The sequence below is a fragment of the Vicia villosa genome, linkage group LG6, assembly GCF_029867415.1.
Source record: "Vicia villosa cultivar HV-30 ecotype Madison, WI linkage group LG6, Vvil1.0, whole genome shotgun sequence".
NCBI lineage: Eukaryota > Viridiplantae > Streptophyta > Magnoliopsida > Fabales > Fabaceae > Vicia > Vicia villosa.
Genome location: NC_081185.1, coordinates 33,446,959 through 33,460,267, shown reverse-complemented (window position 1 = coordinate 33,460,267; position 13,309 = coordinate 33,446,959). Strand labels below are relative to the sequence as shown.

The 13,309-nt window shown below is 32.4% G+C and overlaps 3 protein-coding genes across 5 annotated transcripts; 1 reads left to right on the top strand and 2 right to left on the bottom strand.

Moving 5' to 3' along the window:
- Window positions 1–823: 823 nt before the first annotated feature.
- Window positions 824–2,255, bottom strand: LOC131613501 (uncharacterized). Its single transcript, XM_058885165.1, has 5 exons — window positions 2,235–2,255; window positions 1,874–2,141; window positions 1,705–1,795; window positions 1,072–1,228; window positions 824–988 (listed from the first exon to the last, which is right to left on the bottom strand). The coding sequence occupies exons 1-5, from the start codon at window positions 2,253–2,255 to the stop codon at window positions 824–826; spliced, it is 702 nt and encodes a 233-aa protein (XP_058741148.1).
- Window positions 2,256–4,389: 2,134 nt separating this feature from the next.
- Window positions 4,390–7,111, top strand: LOC131609089 (glycerol-3-phosphate dehydrogenase [NAD(+)]-like). 2 transcript variants are annotated; one of them, XM_058880733.1, is made up of 10 exons: window positions 4,390–4,581; window positions 4,752–4,828; window positions 4,912–4,984; window positions 5,225–5,442; window positions 5,536–5,643; window positions 5,782–5,883; window positions 6,096–6,216; window positions 6,303–6,357; window positions 6,477–6,525; window positions 6,675–7,111. In XM_058880733.1, exons 1-10 carry the CDS (start codon window positions 4,488–4,490, stop codon window positions 6,840–6,842), a joined length of 1,065 nt encoding a protein of 354 aa, XP_058736716.1. In that variant the 5' UTR covers window positions 4,390–4,487; the 3' UTR covers window positions 6,843–7,111. The 2 variants fall into 2 exon arrangements, with proteins under 2 accessions (XP_058736716.1, XP_058736717.1); XM_058880734.1 differs by having other exon boundaries at window positions 4,506–4,581; window positions 4,729–4,828; window positions 6,675–7,109.
- LOC131609087 (uncharacterized) lies at window positions 7,111–10,014 on the bottom strand. 2 transcript variants are annotated; one of them, XM_058880731.1, is made up of 5 exons: window positions 9,512–10,012; window positions 8,308–8,344; window positions 7,969–8,205; window positions 7,841–7,888; window positions 7,111–7,754 (listed from the first exon to the last, which is right to left on the bottom strand). In XM_058880731.1, the coding sequence occupies exons 1-5, from the start codon at window positions 9,811–9,813 to the stop codon at window positions 7,263–7,265; spliced, it is 1,116 nt and encodes a 371-aa protein (XP_058736714.1). In that variant the 5' UTR covers window positions 9,814–10,012; the 3' UTR covers window positions 7,111–7,262. The 2 variants fall into 2 exon arrangements, with proteins under 2 accessions (XP_058736714.1, XP_058736715.1); XM_058880732.1 differs by having other exon boundaries at window positions 7,584–7,744; window positions 9,512–10,014.
- Between the last annotated feature and the right edge of the window lie 3,295 nt (window positions 10,015–13,309).

The window sequence follows — 13,309 nt, the reverse complement described above, 5'->3', positions numbered from 1 at the left end:
GATTATAGATACAGATGTTACAAAGTAAATGATATCATAATTATCAACCAAGTCAACGCAATATGAAGCTCACAGTAACCAATTCACAGTCTTCAAGGGCATCTGTTTTTGCCTCATCAACACTCTCTTTAATCTATACATAGTTAAACATATTCATACAGTATAATACAGTGGTAGAAACAGAAAAGAAAGCGATACACAGTTTGAAGTAACTACCTCCAGAGGCTCTGATATTATAGCCTGGATAGGAGTAGGTTCCTTTGAAGTTAAAAAAACAAAAAGAACATCAGTTGACCGGTTCCTTATAATAGCATTAAATATTATATGAAATGGAAGATAGTTTATAGGAGTATACCTCAATTTTTCCCCATTTTTCCTTAAGTTGGTCGATAATAGGGTCATTTTTTATAATCATGACAACAAAACAGTTCTTCCAGCGTGGATGCCACTTTGCCTTAATAGCTATTTCCATGTTCAACATCTGATCAAGTGCTAATGGGAAGTCCAATGGATCAGTTATTCCAGCCTATATATAAAGTAATCACTCCATTAGTGTACGCATAATATGGGAAATTACATACTATTTTGGGAGGACAATAAATATATAACCTTGATCATAGTGTTACGAAGTTGAGATGCAGATAAACCCAAGAGCATTTCACATTCTCTGTTCCAGAATACAAAATTGCAACTTTTACCGCCATGTGTAACCTCAATCTCAATCTCATACTTGAATCATCATAACATGTCATTCCATTAAAATACTGACCATATAGAGACTAATATAAACATGACAGCAACAACAGAGATTAGATGTCAACTACTAAAAACTAATGATTTCAGCCATGGTTTCTTGACCGGCTTCACACTCAAACGGTGGCTTGTCACCACGGGCTATAGATTGACACATATGACAGGCACGATAATACCATCCAAACAGAGACGCGGCCAATAATTTTGTTGTAGCGACAGTAGCACAAAATGTAATCTGGACAAATTGAGAAATATATCAGAAATTATCACCACAAATTCGAGGTTATAAATATAATAGGAAACAATTATAACACATACATCCTTAAGTTGAATAATCTCAACAATCGGTAAAACCACAACCTTGGACAACAATTTTTGCACAGGAGTAAGCTGAGAATTTTTAGAATTCTGTGAGGATAACTGCGAATTTGATCCAAGTTGATCCGATAGAGTAACCCTGGTTTCCTTAGGCATTCTGCAAAAATAAATAAGTTATTAAATCCCTAAATAAATCAAGGAGACACAACAGTAAATAGTCAGAACATACTTCTCTATAAAGTCTTTCATTAGAGGGAAATCAGCATCAACACATAAAAGGGTCACATTATATGTGTTTGTCACGGACAATGGATACTTTCCTAGACAAATAAATTAGACATTGCGAGTCATTTTTAACAAAATAGAATTAATTGAACATGAATTTAAAATGAATTACATAGATGAGGAGGTAACCTTCTTCTTTCACTTTTGGCATACTGAAGCAACACAACCGTCAGAACCGACGCATCAACCCTATCTTTGTTAAACCTCATGAACTGGTGCACATATGATTCTCAAAGAGTATAGTTCAACATGTTGTTACTAAACCATAAGCACAAAACATTAGACTATAAGACACGGCAGGATTACTTACTATGTTGTATGAGAGACATAAGAATTCAACAAACTAACATGTGGTCTCGTAAGACCATATTAATTTGTTGTTTCTTTCCACCTGACTCAGTCTGTGCATATCCAATACTGTCCACCATTCCAATGACATCTGAAATAAATATATTAATTTCAAAATACTAAAAAAACACGAAAGCATACAAAAGAAACATTGGAAAACAATATTTACCAAGCAGGACATCTTTGACAAACTTCCCTGTTATGATGTCCGAAAAACTTGTAAAAACAATCTGCTTCGGCGGTATTTCATGTTTGTCGTCATCAACAACAGACGTTCCAGCAGTAAACTTTAGCATATATTTGTGTCCTGATGCCTTGAAGGCCAGAACATTGGGCACAACCTTAAAATTTGATACCGTATAGGTATGACCTAATAGGCATTTTTCGCTGAACACCGACACATGCGGTGCTGGAACAACAACATGAATATCATCACCCTGTGACATAAAGGAAATATTGTTTCAAACTATATGGTAGACAACATACATCAAAACCACACGTAAATCATCAACCATACGTATATCAATTACCGATTTGCCAACCAATATCATTTCGAAATGTTCCTTGTTGCTAGACACAACGTTCCATCAGTGATGAATCCTAACAGCAATCTTCCAAAGCTCTTTTCCATCGTTGATGTCTATTATTCTTTCAAGAGGCCTGGCCATGATTATGCAATTTCACATAGCACTGAACTGTAACAACAGAAGTTGGAAATGATGGAAAGAAGTAGAGTGAAAATGATGGATAAATACCAAAGGGATTATAGGAAGGCATTATCTTTGTAACTCCTGCATGATGGACATATAACGTTACAAATGCGAAAACGATGCAACTGCCGCAGCACACCGTATGAAGAAGAGTATGGGATAACGTGGAAAATTGTGGGAGATTTTGCTGATGTGGAATGGCTGAGGAATGAAGAAATGGCAGACTTTTCTTATACGATAGATATTTAGTAATTTAATGTTAATTTCCTTTTATATTTCTCTGTTGTGGAATTTCCTTTTTTTTATTTCTATCATATTAATTTTTATTCTTTTATTTTTTTTTAAATATAATTATTAAGAGAAATCATTGATTCATTTTGTTATCCTTATCATGTCGATTTTTAACTCACTTCGAATTTATGATAAAAATTTCAATAAGGAAATAAGTTTTAAGATTAAACATACAATTAAGAGTGAAGACCCATTTTGGTCCCTCACAAAAACTACAGAACCCAAATTAGTCCTCCACAAAAAATAGGACCCGATTTAATCCCTTACAAAATATAACCGGGTCATATTAGTCCTTCTGGGGATATTTTTTTCAAACCGGTTTTTTCTTCTACTTTTAAACCGTGACTGGACCGCCAAGTCGTATTTTATTTTTCATTTTTCATTTTTTATTTCAAACCAGTTTTTTCTTCTACTTTTAAACCGTGACTGGACCGCCAAGTCGTATTTTATTTTTCATTTTTCATTTTTTAAATACTAAATTGATTTTTATTTTTAATTTCGATTTTATTTTTAAACAATTCAAATTTTAAAATATAAAAAAATAAGATTTGTTCCGAGAAGGAATCGAACTCAAGACATTTAGGTCACATCCTATGCCTTTACCACTATATCAACATACATTGATGACAAATAATTGACATGATTTATAGTAATATTAAACAATTCTGAATTTAAAACAAAAAATATAAATTTTGATACCTACGTGGTCTCAAACCCAAGTCCCTTCAAATTAAATGGTAGTCACTTTATTGTAAATATGAAAAGTAATCTAAGAGGGGTTGCATGAATTAGATTAATTGATATTAGTGAATTTTTCTCGATAATAAATGTTAACAATGTTTTGATTTTTTTGAAACTATTATAACAATTTCGAAAAAATTAGAACAATATTGCTAACATTCATAATCGAGAAAAATTCACTAATACCGATTAATCTAACTGATTCACCCGCTCTTAAATCACTTTTCATATTTACAGTGAAGTGACTATCATTAAATTTGAAGGGACTTGAGTTTGAGACCTCATGGGTACAAATTGTATATTTTATATTTTAAATTTAGAATTGTTTAATATTACTATAAATCATGCGAATTATTTGTCACAAGTGTACGTTGGCATAGTGGTAAAGGCATAGGATGTGACCTAAATGTCTTAAGTTCGAATCCTTTTCAGAACAAATCTTATCTTTTTTTGTATTTTAAAATCTGAATTGTTTAAAAATAAAATCGAAATTAAAAATAAAAATCAATTTAGTATTTAAAAAATGAAAAATGAAAAATAAAATACGACTTGGCGGTCCAGTCACGGTTTAAAAGTAGAAGAAAAAATCGGTTTGAAAAAAATATCCCCAGAAGGACTAATATGACCCGGTTATATTTTGTAAGGGATTAAATCGGGTCCTATTTTTTGTGGAGGACTAATTTGGGTTCTGTAATTTTTGTGAGGGACCAAATTGGATCTTCACTCTACAATTAAACTATAATATATGATATGATATAATTATCATAACTTATCTGTGATCATGCTGGCCAAATTTACAAAGCTGAAACCAATAATAATAAATTAATTTAAATTAGGAATAATCATGTGTGTTAATTACAAACCACGAAATCATGTTCATGCTCTAGTGTATAGTAAACCACCGCATTTAACACGGTTTTTCATGAAACGTGTATGGTATATCTTAATTACTGACAACAAATTCTATTTTCTCTTTTCTGCCATATTCTTGTTCCTCTCTATAGCTTGTGCTTGAAATCAGGAACAATAATTAACAACATCATGAATAATGTCACCATTGTTGGTAGTGGCAATTGGGGCAGTGTTGCAGCAAAGCTTATTGCTTCTAACACCATCAAACTCAGTTCCTTCAATGGTATATATATGTTTTCTTCTACTTATTTATTTATTTATTTATTTATTTATTTATTTATTTATTTATTATATATTATATATATAAGAAATTCCATTTCTTGAAATCTCAATTCAATGTCCTGCATTAATTTTTTTCATATTTTAATAGCATGCTTGAATATATATAATCAGATGAAGTTAGGATGTGGGTGTATGAAGAAATTTTACCAAATGGGAAGAAACTCTCAGATGTCATCAACCAAACCAATGTAAGGACTAACCATGCATTTCATTTCAATGAATATTAACTATTATTATTATGTAAGAATAACTGTTTCTTCATGCATGACAGGAAAATGTTAAGTATCTACCAGGAGTGAAGCTTGGTAAAAATGTAGTTGCAGATCCAGACCTTTCAAATGCAGGTATATTTATATCAATACATTCTAAACAGAATCGTCTCAAATTATTGAGAAGTCCTGCGTAAGAAGTTGAAGTTAGCTTTTAGTAAAGTCCTAAAATTCGGTAAATTAACCATGAAATATGTGTATGGGCCTTTTTTGCCATACTTTAATTAATCATGAAAAAGTGTGACACCATGTGGTATAGGCCGTCTTGTATGCCCTCAAAGACGGCCTGATTTTGAATGGTTAATAACTATGCAGTGAAAAATGCAAACCTGTTGGTATTTGTAACGCCGCATCAATTCATGGAAGGAGTGTGCAAAAGACTTGAAGGAAAAATAAGGAAAGATGCAGAGGGGATTTCGCTTGTTAAAGGAATGGAGGTCAAGAGAGAAGGTCCATCCTTGATCTCTACTTTAATCTCCAATCAATTGGGAATCAATTGTTCTGTATTAATGGGAGCCAATATAGCAGACGAGGTAGCTACAAGAATCTATAAACTTTTTTAATGTAAGAAAAGAACCTTATATCATATATACATTCGTTGTTTAATTGTCCGATTTTTTTAATAGATTGCCAAGGAGGAATTTAGTGAGGCAACTGTTGGATACCGTGGTAACAAAGTTGCGGCGGAGATATGGGTTCAGTTGTTCAACACTCCTTATTTTAGTGTGACATCTGTGAGTAGTGTAGTATAATATCCTTTTCTTGATAGTTGCATATTTAAACAGTTAAAGTTAGTTGAATGCGAAATTGGTTATTGATTGAAATGCTGAAATGCATTATGTTTATGATTTTTGCTTTGTTATTTAATACAGGTTCAGGATGTTGAAGGTGTTGAAATGTGTGGAACCCTGAAAAATATAGTGGCTGTAGCTGCAGGTTTAATTGATGGCTTGAAAATGGGAAATAACACAAAAGTGAGTTTATAGAAAAACCATATTCGATAAATTCCTCCGTTTTCTCATCCTCATTTTGTTTCTTATTGTTTGCCGTTTACCATAGTTTTAAATTGCAGTTTGCAGTATAACAATTTTGTAAGTCTTTGTAATAGCATTGCAACCGCAATCAGTTGTTTGCATTTTACCACAATATAAGGGTTTAAAACCATGATGATCTTTGCGATGTTTAGGCGGCAATCATGAGAATCGGTCTGAAAGAGATGTTAGCACTTTCGAAGTTGTTGTTTCCATCTGTTAAAGACAGTACCTTATTTGAGAGCTGTGGTGTAGCTGATCTTATCACAACATGCAGTAAGTAAGGAAAATGATTTCCATGACCCTATTTTTTTCTCATTGGATTTCCTGGTTTGACTAAGACAATGACTAATTTGTGGCAGTGGGTGGAAGAAATAGGAAAGTTGCTGAGGCTTTTGCACTAAATGGGGGAAAGAGGTTCGATTTTTCGATTTGAACTAGATGGTTGAATAGAGAACCGGCCAATTTTATCGATTTGCTTGATTCTGGTTGTAGCACAGTTGATGTAACTATTTTTGTGTTTCTTTTCCCTATAGGTCTTTTGATGAACTTGAAGAACAGATGCTTAAAGGCCAGAAATTGCAGGTAATATACATTAAACCTACTGATAAATTCAAATGTGTATATTTCTAAATAATTCTGATAAATTCAAAGAGTATAAGGAATCACATATGAATAGAGTCAATTGTAAATGATTTGAGTCCTCATTCATCAAACTCTGTTGAATATTGAAGGGTGTATTAACTGCAAAAGAGGTTCACGAGGTTCTGACCACTCGCGGATGGGTAGATATGTTTCCTCTCTTCAAAGCAGTGTATGAAATCAGCTCAGGTTTCCTTCCACCAACAGCCATAGTTGAGTTCAACAATAACATCCCCCACCATAGAAAAAGCAAGCTGTAGTTCGGCGTCAATCATCATCATTATCATCCGTGGAAGCCTCAGAGATCATCGCAACTCAGCTTCATTCCTCGGGGATTTGTTAGAATTATTTTGATATTGATTAAGGTAATTATTAGTTAGTAATAATTAATATTCTTTGGTTTATTGAAGCTCTGTCATGCTTCTTATTACAGAATTGAAGCTCATAGATAGCTGTATATTTACCATTTTTGAGAAAATGTTAAACAAACATAAAGAGGGTATATAAACTGAATGAAAAATGCATCCATTGTAACATCAAACCTTTTCATCAATGCCAATATATCTGACATAAGCCAAAGTATAGTATACTAAACAACCAGTAGACCAATATATAAATAAAAAAATAACAAAAAAAAGATCAATACCGCGTGCACGAATATAATTTGAATACAACAAGAATTAACCAGTTCTTATTCTATCGAGACGATCAACACTCTTTCTTCCTTTCTCTAATTGATGATCAACGCTTTTTCGAGACTTCTCATGACAGTCAACACTTCTTCGAGATCTCTCTTTATGATCAAACGTCATTCTTAATTTCTCCAACATATCACCGCCATTACTAGAAGACAAGTTTTTGACCTTCTCTGGTTTGTCTGTGCTCTTCCTTGGCTTTTCTCTACGGTCGGTGCTTTTTCTACTCACTTCGAAAATATCTGTACTCTTTCGAGGCTGCTCAAACTGCTGGTCTGTACTCCTTCGGAAACTGTATCGTTGAGACGGAGACTTCTCAATTGTTGTTATGAACTTCTTCAGATGCCTAATGTACTCGGGAAAGAGCTCCAAATCGCAGTGGTTACCTCCTTTGAGCCACAACGGTTCATATTTCTCTTTACAAAGTTCCCAAAGTTGCTTACCGTGGGAACAATCTACAACTTCATCTGAAGTACCCTACAAATGATATGAAGCTATGTCCATGAAACTAAAATACAGTTGCAGTTTACATCGCATAATAAACATATTTGAAGCATACTTACATGAACTATGAGAACCGGACAATTAACTAGTGGAATTTTGTCGATATTCTGCATACACAAACACAAAACAGCATCTCATTAGATTCAGGAACTGTATCGATATTCCGCATAACAAACATTCACGATACCTTATATATGTCAAACCAATATGAACGTTTTACTGGATACATGACCCTTAAGCCAGAAAGTATTGGACTGTGCAAAACAACAGCTCGTAATTGAGGCAACCGAGCCGCTATTTCCAAAGTTGGGCCACTTCCAACAGATTGTCCGTAAAGGATTATATCTTCCTGCTTAGCACCATAACTTTCTTCTAGACACTTGTATACAGCCTCAATATCTGAATATGTATTCTGCTCACTTGGCTACAGCTCATTCAAACGATGTTAATTGATGTTAATTGATCAGATTTATGCATGCACAATGCAACTTGAATACGCAATTCATATTGATATTAAAACACAAACCTTTCCCGATGACTGCCCGTACCCAGAATAATCATACCTGCAACAAATTATATACTTAAGAGTAAGAAAAACCGCCATTTTTTACTCCTATGCATGCTTCTAAATTTTTCATCACATAGGGTACTTAAATGTCAAAAATAATAGATCAATTTCCGTAAACAAGTTACCCCTTTTGTGTAGCAATTAATGTGTCATAAACATAATAAACTCAAAATTAAGAACAATATACAAATTATCATGCACTTGAAAAATTAAGAACACGTTTATGGTTATTAATACATGCTGGGTAAACAACATCAATTGGTTGTTGCAGAGACATCTGATTATATAGCATGTTTGGATTGGCTTTTGGAAGACCCAAAATCAATTCTAGAGGTGTAGAATTGATTCTGGGTGATTTTGAGGTGTTTGTTTTATCAAAAGTAGAATTGATTCTGCCTCCAAAATTGATTCTACTTAAAGCTAGAATTTGTAGCTTCTACCTTTAGAATTTATTATGGGTGATATTTACACTAAAATTTATTGTTCAACTCTCTTTTACATAAATGTATCCAACCATAAATCAATTCTGTCAAACTCAATTCTGTTAAAATCAATTCTATCAAACTCATTTCTATTAGAATCAATTATGTTCACTGCCAATCCAAACACACTCATAGAAGCGCGAGTTCTAACATGTGACAATCCCATATTCATGAAATCCAACAACACAATTCATACCAGAGAAACTACAATTTATCACAAATTCCATATCTTCCAATTCAGTTCTTCTTTTGAAAAATCAGATATACACAAATAATCAATAACAGAACACCCAAAAATAAATATATTAAAAATAATATAAAAAAAAAAACACCCTATTTTCTAGTTTTGTTTGGATTGACTTATTTAAACTTACGTAATTACATAAACACTTTTGAGTTCTGAGACTGTTGGGAAAAGCTTCGAGAAACAGCTTATGAAATATTCATAAGTTGGTTTCAGCTTATTTCCATAAGCTCTTCAGCCTCCAGAATAGCTTATGAGAAAACAATTTGTTATCTTTTGTTCTAAAAATAGCTTATATATAAGCACTTAATTAAGTTGATTATCCAAAAACCGAGAAACCAAAAACCAAAAACCAAAAAAAGCAAAATTTACGAAAACTCAAAAAGCAAAAGAAGTTGAAAAGAAAAGCTGGAAAAAGGAGAGAGAGATAAGATACCCCATAAGATTAACGCGCAAGTGGATGCTAAGCTCAATGAAAAGCTCATACATCTGACCAAGATCAGCGGCGTTTCCATGAGAGTAAAGGAGAGTAGAAGTAGCCATTGGGTGACGAACATAAAGCGCAACAATCTCAGTTCCACGGCGCGTGGGAAGCTTAAGAATCTCAACGTTTTCGCGGTGAGGGAAGGGGGTGATGAGAAGAAGAGAAGTGAGTTCGTCTTTGATGAGATTGTATGATGGTGGGTTTGGTGGAAAGAATGCAAATTTTGCAGCCATTGATGAAGTAACACCACCCATGAGAAAGAGTGTGATTTGTATGGTTATGTGTGTTTTTGAATTGGTTCAGATCTTGTTGAGTTGAGGAGAAAGAGAAAGATGGTGATGGTGATGGTGAAAGAGAAGTTATTTGTTTCTATGGTGAGAAGGGAAGGGAGGGAGGAAGGGAAGGGAATGGATCATGGTATGTATGATTATTGTGTTATGTTATGTTGTTGCTTTTTTTGGGAGTTAGAGAGCTTTATTTTATTACCTTTTTTTTTTAAATTAAATTTTTTATTGTTTGCTTTATTGGTTCAATTGGGCCACTCTTGCATCCCTATTGTCATTCATTTAATTTGCTTAACTTTTTTTCTTTTTACTAGTACTTTTTTGTAATAAATTTTTTAGCTAAATTGAATTTAAGAGAATTTAAAATTCAGAGTTTTGTATAATTCATTATTGATATCTTCATGTGAGATGAGTTTATGTGGGATTAATTTTAATCCATAAATAAATTAGTAGAATTTTAAATTTATAATAAAGTTGAAGTCTCACTAAATGAATATATATATAGTTTTAAATTTATTTAATAAAGTTGTTTTATGTCTTATGGTTAAATTATGTATTTAATTACTTGAGATTTTAGATAGGAACCTGAAATCTCATTCTCTTGAATTTTGAAACATTGATACATGTAAGTAAGTGTGAATAATAGTCTCATATTGGATATGAATCTAGTGACTTGAGTGTATATATATATATATATATATATATATATATATATATATATATATATATATATATATATATATATATATATATATAAGTGGAAGAATTGACTCACCTATCACTTTAAGGTTTTAGATGGAGAAGTGGTGTGTCCCACAAAAGTGTGTTGTTCAAATAAAATGTTCCGAAAATTAACAATGGTCCCGAACTCTACCCTCCCTAATTGTTGCACTAACACCTAATACCAGTGTTTTAAAAACCGGATCGGTCATTGAACCGGTGAGGGTACTGGGTCACTGGTTTATCGGTCGAACCACTGGGTCACTGGTCGAATCGCACGACCAAACCGGATTAAACCGGATAACTCGGTTGAATAGACCTGTCATTATATAGGTATAAAACCGGTCAAACCAGATGATTCAGTCTCTAAAAAAATATAACTACCTCTTAAATTTTTTAAAATATTTCACAATTTCATAACTTAAATTCAAATTTTAAACAAAGGTATCACACATAACAAAATAGTACAAAATTACAAAGTTTAATTGCAAACAAAGTCTAATTACAACATAATTTAATTGAATAGTTTATAACAAAATAACTCCAATGTCTACCAAATTTAATTCAAAATAGGATCCTCCTAAAAAGAAAATCAAATAAAATTCAATATGTTTATGCTATTTAAGAAAATTTATTAGCAAAGATAACAAATAGACAATAAAGTTTTTAATTTGTCACTAACGAAAAAAACTATGTGAGAATGCTATTTAAGTAATACACTACTAAATATATTAAAAAAAAAGTTTAAAAGAAATGTTAAAAAAAAGTTAATTTTTTTTTTAAATAAAGTAAAAAAAAGGTTTTAAAAAAAACAAAAAAAAAAAGCAATTAAACCGCCGGTTTTTCCGGTTTTTACCGGTTCCCACCGGTTTGATGGCATACCCGTTCCGACTATTGAACTAGACCGGTTACCTGGCCGGTTCCCGGTTCGAACGCAAATTTTGTAAAGCATTTAATACATTCTGACCTTGATAGTAATGATATGAGTTGTCCTAACGTTTTTCAACTTCCTTCTACATGGTTTTCTATATTTTATCATCTAATATACATCTATAAAAATTAAAGTACCTGAAAAAACCAAGTATACCATTTTGATAAAAGGTTTAAACTTTTTTTATTCTAGGAATAAAAATGACTAATTAATACCATGCTTTAACCTAATTTATTTGGCATTTAATATTGCTTATGTGACATGCTTACAATTTTTGTTTAAATTAAACTTTATTTTTTTATAATAGATTTTAAAGATAATATATTTTGACACGTTAAACATAGCCACTTGAAAGTTGGAATGGCAACCAGGAATATTAATATTTGGTACATGGAACATTTTCAGACTGTTTTAAAATCTACAAAATTAGTGAATGGTGTGGTCCTAATTTGAGTTATTAGTTTCAAAGCATTATTAGAATATTAGTGCATAGCCGTGTATAGTCGTTTAAGGAATATTGAAAGGCCATTTACAACTGATAATCCACACAACTTCCTATTCCAATACCATTATTGCAAATTTTTGTTTTCTATGATTGGTATCTTCCATAAAAACCCTAACAATGCCAATGAAAACAACAACTTCTCATCTTCAAGCTTCAAGTCCGAACCTTAATTGTAAGTCCAGATGAAATGGCTCCGGCGGTGAGGGTTTCAAATTTTGAATCAAGCTTCCTGATATCTTCTTCTTCTTTTGCCTGTGTTTCTACCTATTTTTGAATCACTTTTCAAATAATCACTTTCCAATACATAGAGAAGATATGAAAGATGGAAGTTGTTTATTATGAACATTTCGAGTTCATTGGCGATGCCATTTTAGAATCACTATCAGCAACCACCTTTTATTTTGATAAATAGACAATATGAACTTTGATGTTTGTGATTTTTTTCTTTGCATTTTGAGATTAAGATGCTAAACTTTAGGTCTGGTTTTTCTTTGATGTCATGGGATATGCTTGGATTGGATTGATTGTTCATCTTCTCTTCCAATGTTCTTATTTTCTTTCTCTTTCATTTTCTCCAATTTTTCTTCTCTTAATCTCTATTTTTATGTTTTCTCTTCTAAAAGCTTTTGTATATGCACACCATCTGTTTGATAAAATGTTGTAAAGGATTCTCACCAACATTATCATGACTTATGAGATTTTTCTTATGAGACCTTAGATTGACATGCATACTTTGAGACCTTAGAAGTGTAATGAAATTTTTTGGCTAAAGCAAAAACATCAAAAGCATGCCAAGTGGATATCAACAATGAGGGCGTATTGTATTTGTTGAGACCTTGGCCAATCTATCCTTCAGGTTAGTAATATCTTTAACAACCTATGTTTCAATTCTACTGCATTGTACTCCAATATCTAATTTGTTTTGTTATGAGTCAATTTTGAATCAGCTTATCTAATAAAAGAATCCGTTTTTTCGATTCTGAATGTATTTTCCTAATTCAATTTCCATAGCCATCATTCAGATATAATTGGCCGTGTCATTATCCTCCGAGTTGTTTGAATCTTGAAGATTGGCTTCATACGTCTCCTCATGTCGATATATATGTTCTTGGGTAAGTTTCTGATTTTGTAAACTATATGTGATAATGGTATTATGTGAAATGGTTTGCATTACATTTCCCTCAAGTTTCAAGAAATTGTATCTCTCAATGGCGGAAATGTTTTAAGAACAGAAGACAATAGTCCGGAAAGAAAGTGGCTAGCTCTTATTCGAAAGACGCTAAATAGTCTTCCTGAAACATGTAACGCCC

Bases quoted from the DNA above. Each gene is read 5' to 3' on its own strand.
- LOC131609089 (XM_058880733.1), top strand. From the start codon at position 4,488: ATGAATAATGTCACCATTGTTGGTAGTGGCAATTGGGGCAGTGTTGCA. The intron at 4,829-4,911 runs GTAAGGACTAAC...CATGCATGACAG, and splicing joins ATGTCATCAACCAAACCAAT to GAAAATGTTAAGTATCTACC. The intron at 6,526-6,674 runs GTAATATACATT...TGAATATTGAAG, and splicing joins TTAAAGGCCAGAAATTGCAG to GGTGTATTAACTGCAAAAGA.
- LOC131609087 (XM_058880731.1), bottom strand. From the start codon at position 9,813: ATGGGTGGTGTTACTTCATCAATGGCTGCAAAATTTGCATTCTTTCCA. The intron at 8,206-8,307 runs GTTTGTGTTTTA...AATGAGCTGTAG, and splicing joins ACGGGCAGTCATCGGGAAAG to CCAAGTGAGCAGAATACATA. The intron at 7,755-7,840 runs GTAAGTATGCTT...TATCATTTGTAG, and splicing joins GTCCGGTTCTCATAGTTCAT to GGTACTTCAGATGAAGTTGT.
- LOC131613501 (XM_058885165.1), bottom strand. From the start codon at position 2,255: ATGATATTGGTTGGCAAATCG. The intron at 2,142-2,234 runs GTAATTGATATA...TTTATGTCACAG, and splicing joins TGATATTGGTTGGCAAATCG to GGTGATGATATTCATGTTGT. The intron at 989-1,071 runs GTATGTGTTATA...CAATTTGTCCAG, and splicing joins AGATTATTCAACTTAAGGAT to ATTACATTTTGTGCTACTGT.